Source organism: Ambystoma mexicanum, chromosome 2q (assembly GCF_040938575.1).
Source record: "Ambystoma mexicanum isolate Mex_15411 chromosome 2q, UKY_AmexF1_1, whole genome shotgun sequence".
NCBI classification, from domain to species: Eukaryota; Metazoa; Chordata; class Amphibia; order Caudata; family Ambystomatidae; genus Ambystoma; species Ambystoma mexicanum.
Window position 1 is genome coordinate 825,648,557 of NC_090924.1, and position 12,278 is coordinate 825,660,834.

The window sequence follows — 12,278 nt, forward strand, 5'->3', positions numbered from 1 at the left end:
CTAAGTAAAACCACTTGGTAGTAAACTATGCAACTTATTCTGTTTCAGGAATAATAGTTACCCTTCCCACAGTAGCAAGTAAGTACTTGGCAGTTACTTTTTAGAATAGTACACACAATTCAGAGGTAAGTAAGAACTTGGCAATTGCTTTTCAGAGTGGCAGTATGCAATTCAAAGGTTAGTGATAATTTTGTTACGCTTTGTTGCCGGTCCTTATGACAGAAACAACCCAACACAGGGCAGGGGACTTAACAATCTTTTCACAAAGCATAGGCTTTAGGAGTCCTTCCCCATCTAGTTTTGGGTCTTTCAGGGTCGGATTGGAGGTAAAAAAAAAAACAGGCACAAGCTGTAGAAAAGTCGAGAGTTCCTGTGGAATTATTCTGTAGCCGATAAGTAACTGTTCTTTTGGATAAAAGGGCTCAGGAACTTCGTAGAAGGCTCCCTGAATGCCTTCCTGCATTAGGCCTGGGAAAACATGGATGGGCTAACTACCAAGCACACGAATTACCCCCTCCCCACAAAGGATCGACGGAACGACTCTAGGTGAGTATTACCTCAAGTCTCACAGTACCTCAGCATTGAAGATGATGATGCAGGTGGACGCCCTCCCGATGCACCAGCTGCATGACCTGGTCACTGGATTCTTTGTCTTCAGATGAAAGGAAGGATACTAGAAGGGATTTTGCAGCAACAGTCGAGTGGAGAGGGTCACAGCAAAGCATTCTTCATTGCTTCTTGGGGCTCTGTGGTTTGAAGAACAATTGTCGTCCAAACCACTTGACTAACTTTCTTGTCCAGCACTCTGGTGAGGGGACTTCAAGGAGTGGAATCTTGCCTCTAGAGGTCTGTTAGGAGTCAAACAAAGTTTCAGTGAGACTAATTCTTTGTAGGTTGATGCACAGCACTCAGGCTTGCGGTCCCAGGGTGTTGGCGGTTTGCAGCCCAGGAAGGTCACAACTTGTGGTGGGATGGCTCAAAATGCAGGTCTATTAGGACTGATTGGTCTCACCAGTCTAAGGGAAGGAGTCATCCTCTTTGGGTCTCCTCTGTCACATGGAAGAAAGGGTCAGCGCAGCAGCGGTCACTCAGCAGGCATCTCCGATCGCTGGAAGTAGCAACAGACGTCTTCTCTTCTTCTTCCTCATCGGATTCAGCTCCAATGGTTGACTTGTCTTCAGCCTCAGTATCCAAGCCATTTATCCAGGAGCCCAGCCAATTAGCACTCACGCTGCATTCAAACCTTGGTAGGTGGCTGTCCTTTCACGACAGCCAGCCTCCCAGTTGGAATTGGTTTCAGATTTCTAGACTCCTCCCTCGTTTCCTGTCTTCACAGACACTGGATTCTCGGCAGGCTTCACAAAGGATTCATGCCAAAGAAAAAGGTCAAGCCAGAACCTCCCCTCCCAGCATGGTAGAAGGACCTAGAAAGAACAAGCATGCAAGGAATGTCGACAAAAGAATAGTCACCATTTTGGGTCAATGGTGACACTTCTGTGCATTACCGTGGCTGTGAACACAGTCTAAAATCACACAAAGGTCGATGGAACATGTCCACTGCCACCAGTCATTCAGGTATGCTTGTCACTGTAACAGTTATGTTACAAGAGTAGTGAGAAAGGGCATACTATGTAACCTTGTGCTGATCTCACAATATAAATTGTAGGAAGGATATAAAAGCATCCCTCTACCCTTGGGAACATTAGCTCTCACAAGGAAAATAGAAAATAAAAAGGGAAGCCCAAGGGGCTCCCTTGCAACACTGCACAGAAAGTGCTGTGTGCTACAACCGTGAAATGTAGATGCCCAAAGGTTGGAGGAAAGTATGATACCAAAAACATAGTATAGAGAGACACAACAATGACTCCTATAGTTGGAGTAAAAGAAAGGTCAGTGGGGTGAAAAAGTTCACACTCACCCAGGAACAGAGAAAGAAACCTACAAGACCAGCAAAAAGTGCTGGGGTCTCACAGGTGAAAGATTTGCATAAAATGAGAAATCTTCCCTAACAGACACCATTGATCACACATCCTCCTAAACATCCTGTCCCATAGGACGAAACTCTCGCACTGTTCTCGACTGGTTTACATCCTTCCTCGCTCACAGGACACACTTCATCTCCATGCACCCCATTAATTAAATTCCATCACAGTAAAGTACAGAGTATCACAAGTATCTTCTACACCTCTGCTCCTGTTCAACTTCAATATTGAATCCTTTGGACCCGTTCTTAGCTGGCACAACAGCCACTTTTAACAATACATAGATGACATACAAATAGGTTTGAACATCTCCACCCCCTAACCCCCACATTCAGACCTCCACATCAACACATTTCTACCATCACCATGTGGATGTGCAACACTTGCTAAAATTCAACCTGTTTAGAACTGAATACCTCTACAACTGCAACCCCCAGCACAAACCTGACCTCATCTCATGAATCAAAGGACTCGCCATGGACAACCCACACATCTTCTTCTCCACACCAGTCAAGTCCCTGGGCTTCACCATCAACCTCAACTATCCTTTAGAGCACATAGCTGCTATCAACATAGGATGCAACCTGCAGCTACACCCCCTGAGCAAGATGAAACACATCCTTCGCTTGATGATTTTGAACCGCGATACAGGCTTTATATCTATTCAAAATGGACTACAGAAATGCAGTACTCCATGGATACCCCAACAACACTCTTACAAACCATACAGAATGCAAAGGCAAGACTCATGCTACTCTTACCCAGACTCTTGCACATCACACCCGCTTTCTCCCACCTACAATGGCTCTCATGCCCCAGAAATAAATTGCTTTTAGCGGGCTCTGATTCGTATACAAAGCCATCCACCTCAAAACCTCCATCCTACCTTCACGAAAAACGGAATCCGAAGAGTTGCGCTGGACTCTTTTTTTTCTAAGACGCAAAGAAGGAAAAAGTGATCACCTACAAGAAGTGCATTTGTACCTGCAATGAACAGTCAACTATCAGGTGTGGTATGCCGAGCAATGATTTGCCAAACAGCAGAGGTTGGTTTTAACCTTTGTGGCTTTTAGTGTGGTTGTTTCACAGGTAGAGGTTGGATACATTCCTACTGGACCTAGAGACACAGATTGGGGTTTTGCAATGGAACACAATGGGGACAACACAACCCTGAGGGCTTCACACCTGAGCTCACCTCCTGCACCAAGTCCTTGGGGTTCACATCGACATATACCTCTCCTTCAAGACACACATAGCTAGGAAAACTCAGATAGCTTAGTATCAGCTCCCCCTGCTGTGGAAAGTCGAGCCCTTCCTCTCTGTGGACAGCTTTAGATCCACTGTTCAAGCACCTGTCCCAACTGGATGGGGGCAATGCCCTCCTCAAATGCCTCCCGTGCCCTCCCTTGTCCCCCTGAGAAGTGTCCTACACGCGGCCTCACCCCTCATCAAGGGTCTAAGCAAATACGACCACATCACCCCGATCACTCATCGACCTTCACTGGCTCCCACTGCACGCACAAATCACATTCAAGTATTGCTGCATCATCAATAAGGCAGTTGCCCAGCTAGCGCGTGGAGAAATTCAGCATCGCAGGCGGACAGCGCACCACCAGAAGCCAGGACACATGCAGACTTGAAATCCGCCAATGCAAACAAAGGACCAGAAAACAAGCCGCCTTTGCCTATGCCCCAAAACCATGCAACCTCCTTCCGTAAGAAAATAACTCGAAACCCACCACCTCAACCACCTCCTCAAGGAGCCTCCCCTACTCAGCACCTAGGCCATCACGTCACCCCTACACCATCTGACCCGCTAGATGCCATCTGACCCTCTCCTCCCTGCCAACCCTGTACAGCTGTGCCCCTCTGTATCGTACCCACGCGGTAAATGTATTCTGTTACCTCTGTAAAGTGCTCTGTTGTGCATCTGTATTGGTGTATACCTCTGTAAAGTGCTCTGTTTCTTCTCAAAGATGGGTCCTTTTTAAAACAAATAATGTAATAATAAAAGGTGGCATCTTGTTGATGCCTAGTACATCCAGTGCATATCTCCTTAATGAAAATAAACAATGCCATGTTCTTATGAGTCTGTCTCTTCCTGAACAACATGTTATAAAACATAATTATTTCATAAGGTTGGCCAACTCAAAATCGAAACCAACTTTTAATCACTTTTTAATCTCCATGCTACACTATTCTATGTAACTGAAAAGTTCCAAAGGTTGTCACTGCGTACAGTTTCCAAAACATATACTTCCGATGTCCAGCCTATCCTACTTGAACACAAATATTCTTCAGGGCTGGCTCTTGGAGCAGGTACTCGGTCTGGTCGAGCTCAACTGGCCTCTCTGCTTGCTCCCACTCACACAAGACCTCAACTTCCCAATCATGTTGCCTTTCCTCACCTGTTCCCCGCTTATCTGGTTGCTGGGGACATCATATCTATTGTCGGGCTTTCCCAATGTCTGCCTCTTCCCCCATACCTCTCTAATGAGGTTTGTCGGTCCCTTTTTTTCCCTAGGGTCCGGGTCTCTGCCTCTAAATCCTATTTGTTGCTTTTCATAATAGTTTTAATCCTGGCTCCAGATTGGGTATTAAGGCCCTAGTTCTTTTTTTTGCGTTATTACTTTTTGATTGTCCAGATTATTCTCATGGGGAGTGAGCAAGGAGTTAAAGGTACTTGTGGTGTCCACTGCCATCTATGAATTCCTTTCTTTATGCTGCGTGGTGCTGAACATCTCAGTATCTCTGCCAGCGTTCTGTTGCTGGCATCATATAGGGATCTGGCGAGCGAGGCACATGCAGGACACTTGCCTCAAAGAGTTTTCCAAGTAACTCTTCTGTTTAGATTGTTTGAACTCAGTGAAGCTTCAATGTCTTTGAAGTAGGACATTCTCTAACCAACTGTATTGAATGTTCAACTCCTGTGTCACTGGTACGCTCTATAGTGGCTCATGGGATTTGTGGATCTGAAAGCCTCCGGAGAAGGAATAGCACATCCTGGGGCTGGTATCGGGACAACGGGCTCCCGCCTCATCCACCTCAGGGATGCACACTGGGTAGTGGCCAGACTAACTCCATTCATAGTAGCCCCCTACCCTCACATAGCAGCATAGGGTGGTCAGGGAGCCCTGCACATAGGTCATGCTCTGGAAGCGTGTTGGACAAACACAGCCAAAATATCCTTCTCCCACTGCACATGAATGGAACAAAGAGCTCCCATTCTCTGTGGCATGCCACATGCCGCAGACGCCATTCCGCAGTTGATGAGATGTTCGCGTGTGATGAAAAGTTGTAGTACACCATGTACATGTTTTACAAACTGCCTACCATGTGCAGATCTGTGATTGTGGATGAAACTATGAACTGATAATGATTCTCTCACTGTACCGAATTTGGCAGACTGACAGTGCTTATGATTTCAACACAGCTGACGTTGTTCACAATTAGTGACCTACTAAAGGACCCAATATATGTTATCCCAATTTTTGTCATTTCAACAGCTCGGTCCTTTTATGTTGTCATATTTCACAAGTTAAAACATGTTTGCAGTTTCTCAAATTCAATATTCCTAGCTTTCATTTGCTTTACAATATCCAATTAAAAAAACAAATGAGGTTTCATAATACGAATATGTACGTTTTTGGGACACCATTGACGTCAGAGTAAATGTTGTTGTGGCTACCTCCGTAAATCGAAATATTGAAGATTTTACGAACTTCTTTGGCGTCCAATCTGATGACTTTTAGTCCCACACAGCATGCACCAGAGAGTGACACCGTGAAATTTTTCATCGATTGGCATTTTCTGGTGACACAAGACCACCTTTTGCTCACTAAAGCTACTGCAAACTTACCAGGACTCCCCGAATATTAGAAATCAGTGAGAGGTAGGCATCCAATAGAATATCGTGTTTGGGCTGCATTTCTTTCTTAACGCTATGATTATAAATTGGAGGGCAACAGAATTTTTTTTATGCAGCCTTTAAAATGACTTTAAACAAAATATATTTTCTAATTTCTGTTGTGGGTTTGGCAAAGTGACCCTTGTGCCAAACACACAGACCTTTGGATTTGGCAGATTGCGGAACTTTCTAAGCAAATGTAAGTCACACAAGTGCATGCAGTCAGTGAATAATAGCCTGGCGTACATCATACAACATGCACTGTGGTCTCGATGTGTGTGGTGCAAGGATAGGCAACATATTGCTCTCCAGATGTTTTGACCTCCAACTCCCATCAGCTGTAGCCGGGGATCATAGGAGCTGTAGTATCCAACATCTGTAGTGCTAGAGGTCTGAGTTCCTAGCCAGAAAACCTGCATGTCACATGAGTTAGGTAATCAGAGCAACCATCGTTCTTGTACCTAGAGGAGTTTTAGTGTGAATGTTCAATATTTCTAATGGAAACCCTGCTTGCTTTGCCTTATTGATGGAATACAGTGCCTGGCTTGGGGGCGTTTTTTCAAGTCTGCAGTACTTAACATGAAATGCATGTTTTGTTTTGAGGAATATGCAAGGAGGTGACGATGCTACTTGAGACCTGTGTTAAGTGTTGATGTTGCTTACCGTGTACTTCTCTCCATCTCCCGCAGCACTCTCAGCCCAGATGCTGATCCAGCTCTTGCCTTCCAGCGGGAGGGATTTGGACGCCAAAGCATGTCAGAAAAGCGCACCAAGCAATTTACTGATGCCACTCAAATGGAGTTTGTGAAAACTCGGAAATCCAAGAGCATGGATTTAGGTAATAGTGACTGTTGGCCTTTCATTGATTGCTCCCACGTTGTAATATGTGTAATGAGAGGGAGGCAACGCAGCGCCCTCCTGCGAGGATTGGCTCTTTTTTCATTTCAGGTGCCCTTGCTATGATCGCTACTGCACAGCAGAGGATTTGAGAGCTCTGCTTAATGTTTTGTGCCATTTTTACCCTCTTATGTACTCTTGCATCAAGACTCGTAGGCAGCAATGGGAGGTTTAAACATATACTGCCTCTGGAAGAAGGTGCCCCCCTCCCCCACATTCGACACCATGTGCCCTAGCATGCCCCAGGGACGAGAGGGGTTGCTCCCAACCCATGGCAGGCAAGCACAAGCAGATTCATAGCCAAGCTACACCAATCCGTGCTGTGTGCTTACTCAGGTTTTCATGTGAACTCTGTCAGCACAAAAGGTCCCGCAATTATAGGAGTCTCAACACGCTTTTGCCAGGATGTCACCAACCGCAGAAAACAGAAACACATCAAAGTATTATGAAAGGGTATAATTCCTGGCAAATGTCCATGATCCACAATGCAGAGGTCTTCAGGAATGGAGAAGGCATGCTTGCATAACAAATAATTGAAATTCTAAAACCTTTTTAGAAATGATATAGGGACAAATACATGTTTCAAAACCCTCTTTTAAACGGCATGGGGTGCAGCTATTGTAGCTGCGTGTCTTCTGAGGAAAATGTCAGCATCTCTGTTGCCGAATGCCGGCCGTACCCCCCTCCGAGACGGCCGGGTGTCTCCCTTGGGGAGTGCTGTCTGCTTCTCCTCTAGGAAATGGCATCTGTGTCTTTTCTGGGGAATGGTGCCTGCGTCTCCTCTGCGGAGTGGCACCTGGGTCTCCCCTACGGAAGGTTGTCTGCTGCTGACCCTGAAAACTTTGGTGCTCCATGGGAAAATGTTTCTCAGAAATACTTGGGTTTGAAAGTACACTGTAACGGAGTTGAAGAAGTAGATTGACACAAAGGTGGCATGAGTTTGGCTAAATACTTTTATTTAAGAAAATGGAAACCAGGTCCTCACTATCCCTAACTTCTAAGCAGGGTTTGCCTGCCTCAAAACTAATACTAAAAGGGTCTGTCAAGATGTCCGTCAAAGTATAAACCACCGCCCTGTGTCAAAAACCTACTTCTATCCCTCACACTCTAAAACTAAAGAGGAAACTAACCTAAAGTTAAGGAGAGTTGCTCATTTCTCATGCTTCTGGATTGCTGTTTAACCAAAACGTTTCTTTAAACATAAACACAATTGGGGAATGACTCGCTCCCTCTGATTTGCAAGTTTCAAAACAGTCTTTATACAATTTACTCTCCAGGAGAATGGCTCTCTTCTCCTGGTGTATTTATGTAGAAGTTCCAATAGAACCAGGAGGAATGACTCCCTTCCCCTGTTAGGTCTTGATACAATGCACAACAAGGTAAAGTGGTCTGTTGGTGCATACCAAAATATCCCATCAATGTAAATGTAGATTTAGATACGCTTTGGTGCAGGGGAGGAATAATGACCCTGACACAAGGTCAAAATACAAACAATGAAAAAATGTTCAAGGTATGAACTCTTCCGTCCCCTGCACACTATATGCTGATAATGAGCTATAAAATATAATAGCCAACACATTCAAAAAGTACACAGTATCACTGAACCAAAGTGGTTTAATACATTTGACAATAACAACAAAGCTTCAGTCCGAAGATTCATGTAGAGGCCAGAGACAAATCCAATCTAGCTCAGCGTGTTTCGGGGGAACACCCCTTCTTCAAGAGCAATACATGCTGTAAATTAAAGCCAAGCAAACTGATTACAATTCAGGATAGATAACAAAGGACAAACACATGTTTTATATTATTCATCAAAACACCATTTAGTGTGCCCAAGTCCAAAGGGGGCTGCTACTCAAATATTAAAGATCACCAAGGGTGCCTTAGTGAATCAACCACCCGTGTCTCCATGGTGATCCCTCAAGCGGGGAATATAATTGATTTATGTAATACACACACGAGTGTGGATTGACACCCACCCCATGCATCCAATGGGGAGGCAGAGAATGCAGAAAGAAAAGCCTACCTCACCTTCCTCTGCTGATGCTCACAGTGTCCTCAAACACTAACTCTGTAAAAGCACATAACACTTTAAATATAATCTCTCAAAGTAGCAAGAGGATTCTCCTAGCGAGAGGAGTCAAGGGCAGAATAGGCTTACCCTGTCTTTAGGAGAGTTAAAAATCTCAATGTGGAAGCGTCTGTCAACGACACAGGCTCATTACATCAACTGTTCCATGCAGCTAATTCATTCAGTTGTGAAGATCCACAGAACACGTGGGCCAAAGCGCTGACATATATAGGCCTAACAGGTGTAAAAAATGTAAGGAAACAAGTTTAAATAAGTAGCATAGTGGGCACAAGGTCCACTCGTCATGGAAGTCTGCAGAACAGACGAGTCTGACCAAATGCTCGAATACCTCTTATGAAAAATAGAAAGCGGGGCTATACCTGTACTGCGATGTGCCACGCTCGAGATCCAAACGTAACGCGTAACGACCAGCGCAAGCCCAAGAAAGCTTCCATGACCAAGCAGTAGCGCGGTCACATGCAGAACGTCTGACGTAACATGCACATTCCATTAAAAGGTTCGGTAAACAAGTAACCACATGGGAAGCAACTTCAATCAAATGTTGCGCAAAGCGGGCATCCATCTTGAAATAAATATGGATAGTCACGCTATACCTTGACACATGTATACATTCACCCTGTCAGACGAAGGGCTACAAAAAAAGGACAAATAACACGACACTGGTAATTGGTTCATTGTGCATCAAAAGGGTGCAATCGCTCAGCAAGCTTCGCCTCAATGCTAACTGTGCATAATAGATGTCTATTATGTTTAGATTTCTGGGGAATTTCTTTCGATTGGTATACACACATATTTAGGCTAAAGATTAGTCTGGGTAGCCTGCATCCAGGACAGTTCTCTACCCCACGGAGCACTAGAATGGTTTCTCTCATTCCAGGAGTCACTCTTCATGGGTCCTTGGGGCCACCTTATCTCAGTACTTGCATTTCGGTTTACCTTTACTTCTCGGATGATCATCATCGTCTCAATTGAGGAAACTGGCATGATGTTACATTTTAGATCTTGGATGATCATCTTTGTCTCAGTTGCTGAAACTGACCTGATGTTGCAATAGTACATGGTTGTGTCAGTCAAAGGGGAGGTGGGAAAAGGCTCTACATGTTTCGGGCAGGGTTGGGTGTTGTGCCGCCTATCATCCAGGTGGTCGCCCTCATCCCCAATAGGTGAGTGCCTCCCCATGAGTTCCTTCTGCATTAAATCACCCCTTAGAGGACAATTGGATAGCAACATCACCCCGCTAGCCTCATGAGAAGTGACGACACCTAGTGAATTGTCACAGTACATTGTACCCCCCCCCACACAATTTTGAGGAGTTCCTCTGCAGTTTCATTCCATGGGTACCCAGTGCTTTTTGTGGGATATGAAATCGAGAGGGTCCTCTGGAAAGGGGATGTGGTCTAATAGAGTGGGAGGTGGCTTGGTCAATAACTGCCTGTCCCAAACAATACATCATGAGACGGCGCAAACATGTATATCGGGTCACGTTTGCCTCAGATGGTGCCAGCATATTGTAAATAAAGCTCCCTCTTGTTCAGTTTATAAATACATTTCTGTGTGTCTATAAAGTATATATACTTTATATATCAGTACACAAGCAATTAAATCAGTGAGCAAATCACCTTCTTACTGTAAAAGAAATGACCAAGGCCCTTTCGTAAGTGCTCATTTAGGGTTTACGATCCTCTGCTGGCTGCTGCCTGTCTCATGATAATCTGCCTCTATTAACGCTCTGGCTCCAGTGCTTTAACTAGGATTCTGCCACAGTGGGAAGCCACCATTTCTCAAACTAAAGGCCCTCTCACATCCAGTGTGCTTTTGCTGGTGAAAGACAGACTTCTTTAAAGGGTGATATTGCTGGCCTGTTTAGCCTGATTTCAGCTCTTTGATGTGGACAATGACTATGCTTGGGAAATAATGAGGTTCAAGGTGGGGCTCCTGCTTTGCACCATCCATGATAATCCCAGGGAAATCACCCATTGGCGTTTGCATTAGGAGACCTCTTCACCATAATATATGGGGAAGGGGTTGTTAGAGGACCCTCGAACATCATTTTGAACGATGTCCCCACTAAACCCCCATGCATCTTCTGCAGGCCCTAAAGTCACAACGGGAGAAAGGAGAGGCAGGCAAATAGATCCTATTCAAGTTATTTTGTATAAAATCAAATAGCATTTTGGGGACGTAAGTATTGGCACCCTTTTTAAATATGACTTATCTGTGACAATGATTTAGGCCTGCAACTCTTCTGAGAACATAATGTATAGTGGCTTGCCTATTACTTTAATGTATGTCAACACCCTAACAGTGAAATGACTGCAAACCATACAGCATAGGACAACTTCACTGTTTGGGATTCAGGTGTTGGCTGTCCACAGACAACTTCCCTGTACAAATTCCATCACAGTAGTGCTAATCATTTGAACGTGATCAACTAAAAACTGTGCCGTTCGTATCGTGCCAGTGTGTGTGCTTGAATCAGGCGCTAAGGGTGGGCCCTGGCAGAGGCCCAGCTGAGAGAAAGCTTTTGGAGACTGCTGGGGTTCAGCCACGGCTAGCCCAGCTCACTTAAAGCCATGTGAAAACAAACCTATATTTTAAGTGACGAGCTATAACGGGGTTGCTGCCCGACCAGACAGGGTAACAATCAACACTTGAGATTGATCTCTGTAAAACCTACCTACATGGGTTTTCTTCTGAACCCCATTGTGTGGCCCCACAGTTAGACTGGTTTGTAGCGCCCTTGATTTGCGCTCAGGGAGAATAAAGATGGCACCCAGGGTATATTACAATTGTAATTGCAGAGTTGGGTGTGTGCACAGATTCCTAACACCCCACTGTCTGTTTATCCAATGTACTGCCATAGCAGCCAACTTGGATCTGATCAGGATGGTGAGGGAAAGGAGGGACGTTTTGATCTCTCTCTTGAAAAATAAATGTATGTAACCTGTGTAGAATCTTGTAAAAATAATACACGTGGCGGCATAAGCTTTCTCTTCATCCCAAAAGTCGATTTCATGAATTTATTTAGCTGCAAATGTTGAACAAGAGCCGACAAAACGGCACTGCCAGGCAACATGGCGCAAAACTGACCACATGCATCTGCCTCCTTACATCAAGGGTTTCACGTTTGTATACTCTAAACAGTTACCAGTCAATTCTAATATATTTGTGTTCAAACAAAAATTTTATGTGACAAACTACACTCTGTCGCTTGTTACATATACCTGCTAAAAATAGAGTTAGCTCTTAAAAGTATCCGAGGCACTACTTGCTAATTGTCCCTGGGTTTTACGTTACATTCAACAGGATTATACATTGTGGGTATAAAATGACCTCATACCAGGAAGTGAAACACCGTATTGCAGCGTTTCTCCTGTTACATGATGGATCAAAAAGTCAA

The 12,278-nt window shown here is 44.6% G+C and overlaps 1 protein-coding gene across 8 annotated transcripts in view; it reads left to right on the plus strand.

Annotated features, from left to right (window-relative positions):
• The window catches only part of PARD3 (par-3 family cell polarity regulator), a 2,149,932-nt gene that overhangs the window by 1,405,576 nt on the left and 732,078 nt on the right, over nucleotides 1-12,278 (plus strand). For all 8 annotated transcript variants that reach the window (XM_069648049.1, XM_069648048.1, XM_069648046.1 and 5 more), the window contains exon 17: nucleotides 6,579-6,727. In XM_069648049.1, the coding sequence (XP_069504150.1) occupies nucleotides 6,579-6,727 (149 nt within the window). The remainder of the gene's footprint in view (nucleotides 1-6,578; nucleotides 6,728-12,278) is intronic.